General features: G+C 42.4%; 1 protein-coding gene across 1 annotated transcript; it reads left to right on the plus strand.

Moving 5' to 3' along the window:
- Positions 1-4,625: 4,625 nt before the first annotated feature.
- ocstamp (osteoclast stimulatory transmembrane protein) lies at positions 4,626-7,103 on the plus strand (the record flags this gene model as incomplete). Its single annotated transcript, XM_080533516.1, has 3 exons — positions 4,626-4,744; positions 5,257-6,268; positions 6,795-7,103. 3 exons carry the CDS (start codon positions 4,626-4,628, stop codon positions 7,101-7,103), a joined length of 1,440 nt encoding a protein of 479 aa, XP_080389642.1.

Consider the following 7,103-nt stretch of genomic DNA (forward strand, 5'->3'; position numbering starts at 1 on the left):
CCATTCTCCAAGGCTGATTACCTTCTGTTCAGGTCCAGTTAATTGGTCTTAGCAGAATATCTGTCATTGGCATGACAGCAATTTGTGAATACTTCATAAAAACCTACACACCTTGCTCAATTTTGCTTTTAGTCATGTCTTTCAAAATAATAATAATAATCCATAAATCATGATTTTCGTGTTTTTTGAAATTATCATTAGAAAGAACTACAATAATAATAATGATGTCATAATGATGTCAGCACTCAGCTCTTATAACTGTCCTACAGTAGTGCGTCTATGCAGTCTAATATGTTTAGTCTTATCACTGCAAATTGTGTAGCATTGTAAAACACTGTTTTTACCTCTGAAATAAATGTAATGTGTAGTAGAATGTATTATTACAATATTTCTTGTTTGTCATGAAGTTTTTAAATCTGTAGTATCAAGAAGAGGCAACGAAGTTGACACTAGTAGTAAGTAATCGTATTTTGAGTTTTCATCACTGTTTCTGTAAGGACACTGACTAAGACCTCTACAACCTGCACTGAAAACTTGAATCGAACACAATACCTAAACATGCAATATATGTACAGCTGTTTCCCCAGAAACCTACTTAAATCAGCTTTGTTTCACACTGGTGTAGTCTCTAAGCAGTGCACCCACATTTCCCCATCATTGTTTGAAGAGAGAACTGGGGTTATAAATTCCTTATGGTGTCTGCTTGGTGTTGTAAATACTCTGCAGTATCTAAGGTCTGGCATATGGTTAACTCAGCACTCCTTCTGGGTAGTTACTCAATGTTATAGTGCATGGGGTCATTTTAGGCCCCTGGAAGCATGGGAAATGACTGAAAAACAGAAAGACCAAAAAAAAAACGTTTAAAAATAATAATCACCTCAAAATACCATTTTACATTCAACACAGAAAGTTGAATTCAATTAAAAAGATGATTAGCTAAACCCTCTATATGCTCATCATTTTCCAAATAAAAACAATAGTCGCTCCTATCTGCCAGTATTATGTATGTCCTTTTTCATATCATACTTCTATGGACTCCTAAACCTGTCATATTTCCTTTAAATTGCTGAAGCAGTGGTCTGGGGTGGTCCAGTGGTCTAGCACCGTGGTCTACAGTGCACACATATGCACATGTCGGCATGGGTTTGAATCCGGCCCATGCCCTGCTGACATGCCCTCTCCTCCTTACTTTACCTTCACTCTGCTCCACAAGATCCAACTGGTCCAGAACGCTGCTGCCCGTATTGTCACCAGAACCCCTGTCATCAGTCACATCACCCCCATTCTACACCAACTCCACTGGCTCCCCATCAAACACCGCATCGACTACAAAATCCTTCTCCATACTTTCAAGGCCATCCATAACCTCGCCCCTCCATACCTGTCCGACCTCCTCCGCATCAACATTCCCACCCGGTCCCTCAGGTCTGCCTCCTCCATCAACCTGACCGTCCCCCCAGCCCGTCTGTCCACCATGGGGTTTAGAGCCTTCAGCCGCTCCGCCCCTCGCCTCTGGAACTCCCTTCCCCCCGACATCAGGAACATTGATTCTATCATCTCATTCAAAACCCACCTCAAAACCCACCTGTTTACGCAGGCATACCCGTGTTGATTTACTTTTCCCGTGCTGCTCTGCTGCTGGCTATGTTTTATATTGTATATTTCTATGTATTTTGTGTTTTGAATTTTGTGGCTGTTTTTAGATTTGTTGTTGTACGGCGACCTTGAGTGCCATGAAAGGCACCTTATAAAATACATTTATTATTATTATTATTATTATTATTCACTATCTCTATCCAATAAAATGAAAAATATGAGTGGGACTGCCCCAACCTTTAAATTGCTCAAGCAATTATAGCTTTGGACCCCTGACCAGGTCAGGGGTCAGGAAACCCCCCCAGACCCAGTACATTTACATTTAAATGTTTTGCATTTAGCAGACGTCTTTATCCAAAGCGACTTACAGCAAATACATTTGTCTAAGTAAGTGAATCATCTATCCTTCAGTCATCGCAAGAAAAAGTCATCTTACTTTTAACCCCAAACATCAGCCCGTTCACTCCGCTCCTCCACCTCTGCTGGCCGACTGGCCCCACCACCTCTACGGCAATCACTCTTCACTACCCTGAATCACTCTTCACTACCCTGAATCACTCTACACTACCCTGAATCACTCTACACTACCCTGAATCACTCTTCACTACTCTGAATCACTCTTCACTACTCTGAATCACTCTACACTACCCTGAATCACTCTTCACTACCCTGAATCACTCTTCACTACCCTGAATCACTCTACACTACCCTGAATCACTCTTCACTACTCTGAATCACTCTTCACTACTCTGAATCACTCTACACTACCCTGAATCACTCTTCATTACCCTGAATCACTCTTCACTACTCTGAATCACTCTTCACTACCCTGGCTCCCCGCTGATGGAACCAACTTCCCATGGCTGTCAGAGCGGCAGAATCACTCCCCATCTTCCGTCGGAGACTGAAGACCCATAACTTCTGGCTACACCTTAACTGTCCCTCCTGAGTCATCTACTACCCCCCTGCACTGTGTCTTCATAGACACCTACTTCGCCCTATACTGTGTCTCCAGAGACACCTACTTCCCCCTATACTGTGTCTCCAGAGACACCTACTTCCCCCTATACTGTGTCTCCTGAGACACCTACTTCCCCCTATACTGTGTCTCCTGAGACACCTACTTCCCCCTATACTGTGTCTCCTGAGACACCTACTTCCCCCTATACTGTGTCTCCTGAGACACCTACTTCCCCCTATACTGTTTCTCCTGAGACACCTACTTCCCCCTATACTGTGTCTCCTGAGACACCTACTACCCCCCTGTATTGTTTCCCTGTGTCAATATAAAAACATTTAAAAAAAAAAGAATCCTTCTTCTAGCTTGACGACTTCCAATGGCCCCTGGCCTGAGCATAGAGTACTGTTCTTTCTATGGCTGGTGGATTGACCATTCACTTACTTGATGTGAATGAATGCATCGATTGTAAGTCGCTTTGGAATAAGGCGTCTGCTAAATGCCAGAAAATGTAAATGTAAATGTAATCTATACTCGGGCCAGAGGCCATTGGCAGTCGTCATGCAAGTACAAGGGATGTAGAGGTTTCAGGAGGGACAGTTAAGGTGTAGCCTGAAGAGATGGGTCTGACCCTAATGGTAAGTGATGTCAGTGGTACAGTTTGCAATGGGAATAATGCCAGTTATCAGTATTGATATTGATCAGCCAGTGGCAACATCTCACCACTAAACCATTCCATTCTATCAATCATCTCATTGGAGTCTAGTCACAGCGTCACAATACAGTGCCTGAGACAGTGAACATTTTTTTCTTCTTGTTTTTGGCTCTATACAGACAACTATACATACAAGTTAAAGTAGAGATTCGCAGCTTTTTTATAATGTATTATTATTATTATTATTATTATTATTATTATTATTATTAGTAGTAGTAGTAGTAGTAGTAGTAGTATTACTACTATTATTGTTGTTGTTGTTGTTGTTATTTATTAGTATTTCTATTCTATTCTTTTAGTATTTGTTTACATATTGGTTTCACCATTTAGAAATGACATTTTATTAATAGAAATCACTTTTCTTTGTATAGTCCCCCTATTTCAGCACACCAAAAGTAATGGGACAAATGTGCAGGCATAAGAGATCTATCGATTTCTAGTATTGATTCCAGGCTTTGCATTTGCCTTTGGAGTCATTTTTGATTCTTTTTTTTTTTGTCAACATGAGGACCGAAGAGATTCATTAAAAAGCAAAGAAAACAATCTCTGGTGAGCTCTGGTGAGCAGTTGATGATGTAAGTGCTGACAGCAGCAGTTGCATCATGTGTTCCGTAACTTAGTGTACAGAAACATCTTGAATGAATGAATGAATGAATGGTCTTTATTGTCATTGCTACAGTACAGGTACCAAACAAAGAAATTTAGGAGGGGTGGCTCCCCTGGTGTTAGGAAAGAAAGAAAAAAAAACTTTAAAAAAAACACAAGAAGGGAAGGAGCTGGTTTACATAAATAAAGGATCTTGACTGCTTGAGTACAAGCAAACGCCTCAAAATGCATTGGATGCACTTCATCATACAGTAAGGCACTGACCCAAAACATGCGGCCATAGCAACTAGGGAGTTTTTCAGTGCCCAGAAGTGGAAAGTTCACTTTGTAATGTACGGTAATATAAACATTATATTAATCTGTCCTATCACTTTCAGTGCTGCCCTTTAACTATGTATAAAAGTGTTGTATCTTCTGAATGGTGAAACCAAAATGTACAAAAAAGAAATTCAATAAAGGGTGACAACCTCTACTTTAACCTCATAAATAAATAATGAATAATAAATTGTTTCAAATAGAGTATTATAGAGCCAAACAAAAAAAGAAGAAAAAACGCCTAATCGTCCCATTACTTACACAGGGCACTGTATGTGATGTCTATGTTCAAATACATCAGAATAGATTCTAAAGAATACTGCTGAAGCTCGTTGTCTTAAATTCACCAAGAAATGTACACATGAGCTGTCATTTTCATCTCATGTGTAGGTTTGTCATGCTTGTGTATGAGTAAGTGTGTCAGAGCATGTGGCCATGAGCAAGACTTTGCGCTTTGTCGTGGGAACTCAGAGTCGGCCTACACATGACTTTGTGACAGTGACTGTTGATGTTTACTTCCTGTTTCAACTTCGATGTTACCCTCCTCCGACTTTGTAACTTCGGACACAATCTGGAGAGTCTGTCATCCAACAGAGAGACTACATAGGACATTACAAGGAGAAGGATGGTCATCACAACGTGTTCGCACTTTCCCTTTTCACTCAGGTAGGTTGTGTGGATTTTTCAGTCTTCCCAGTAAAAATAGAGATATAGAAATGTAATCATCCTATTAAGGTATAATTCTTTTTTATTTTATTTGTTTTATTTACAATTAACTGTGACAGATCATTCTGGTGAATTTAAGAAAGCCTGTTGTTGCTGAGGTGTTGCTGATTCTGCCATAATGTGTGATTTTTTAATAATATGCCACATGAATCATTTCTAACTATGAAGTATATTGATCCTGTTAAATAAAAAGCAAGTGTTACAAGACAAATATGGCAATTCAAACAACAATTGAGCAAGTAGCTGTGTTCACCTTTGCAACCTTACTTGTGCCTGGTGGTCCGTTAACCCAACCCCTCCCCCCCCCCCCCCCATTCTTCCACCCCATCTGTTTCCACAGGGGAAAAAAAGAAAAGTTAAAGAAAGCCCTGCAGTACGTGTGGGGCATTTACTCACGGCCGACCTTAGCTGCCAAGGAAGTCTTGATTCTGCTGTCTCTGTGCTTCCTGATCGCCGCGGTGACTGGTGGCCTGCTCTACCGTTGGCTGTCAGGGATCCTGAGATACGGCGGTGTCGAGTCCGGCACGGCTGCCTTCCTCTACAGTGTGGCCATCTTTCTCCTCTCGTCCCTCTGTCACCCGCTCCGCTGCGTGCTGACCATGACTCTGCCCACTCTGTGCACCAAAGAGGGCCGCAAGATGATAATCTCAACCTCTGTGATGGTGTTGCTGTTGAACGTGATCCCTAACATAACCATGAATATAGGAATGGTGATGCACATCCTGAAGTGCACCTCCGAGGGGTTTGCGCAATCTCTGTTGAACTCAACGGAGCTTCTGAACTGGCCGAAGAGAGAGCTCGTTCAAGAGACTATCAAAGCGACGAAGGAGGTCATCAGTATTGTGAACAGTTTGAGGACATTTGATCAGTTTACATTTGTCGACGTGTCAGGCGTCAAGAGGGTGTTCGCCAATGTGACCCAACAGCTTGAGAGTGACTTTTTAGATGCCAGGATGCTGCTGGAGAAGGGCAAACGTCTGTCCAACAGGATTCTGGCTGCTGTGTTTGTAATCTGCCTGATTGTCGAGTCAGCCTCCTACCTCAGGTCATATCTTGCTTCAGTGAAGTTTGACAACGTATACCTTTCAAAAGAGTTGATGAAAACAGCATCTGATAAGGGAATAGAAATATCACCAACTGGCCGGAAAAATCTAATTGATTCCAGAGGTTTTAAAATGACAAAACAAGAACTTTGGAGATGTTTTGCCCCCTTCTTGGTGGTGACTTTCTACTTCCTTATTATCCTCTTCATAATTGGTTTGGATCACATGGTGTACCTTCTAGTTAAAGAGAGCAAACCCTGGCTTTTGGATGTCCCAGCTACCCACGCCAACATAAGTGTGACATATAAGGTAGGCCATTTACATTTACATTTACATTTACATTTTTGGCATTTAACAGACGCCTTATTCCATAGCGACTTACAATCAATACAGTTACTAAGCAAGTGAATCATCAATCCACCAGTCGTAGCAGGAAGAGTAATCTAGCTCAGGCCCGGGGCCATTGGCAGTCTCAGTGATAGAACGAAACGACAGTAAAGGGGAAAAGCGGGTGTCTCAGGAGACGCAGTGCTGGGGGGTAGTAGATGTCTCAGGAGGAACAGTTAAGGTGTAACCTGAAGAGATGGGTCTTCAGTCTCCCAGGCCGATACTGATGTTTTCCGAGACAAGCTCAGAACATTCTAAATGTTTGTTTCCCGTAAAACTGTTTCCTGTATAATTCCACAAGCCACACATTCGGCTTGACCATCAGCGAATCGAATCAGCACTCACTCAGTAGCAGCACTCACAGTCCATTAGCGTAAATCGCTCCTGTGTGAAATCAACAACTAACACAGTACACAAATTGGGGGGCTAATTTCTTCCTCTCTGACAGACACAGTGGCGCTCAGGTTTCATCAATTGGAAGACGACAAACTTCCACAGGGACTATAAGTGGACCTTCAGGCCCCAGCCGGTGTGCGTTGATGTGGAGGCTTCGGTGCCAGACGTGAGAGTGAGGGTCCTGCTGGGCGTGCTCTGCCTGATGAGCTACCTCATGGTGGTCCTGGAGGGCTACGTCAGACGCGTGCGGAGAGAGGTGTCTGCGTCCTTCTTCCCAGGGCAGGAGGAGAAGAGGATTGATTTCTTATTGAAACGAATACAGGCCAAGCAGGAAAGAGGTATGGATATGAACTGTGTCTGA

Source organism: Nansenia antarctica (genome assembly GCF_963989245.1).
Source record: "Nansenia antarctica genome assembly, chromosome: 6".
In the NCBI taxonomy this organism is placed as follows: Eukaryota; Metazoa; Chordata; class Actinopteri; order Argentiniformes; family Microstomatidae; genus Nansenia; species Nansenia antarctica.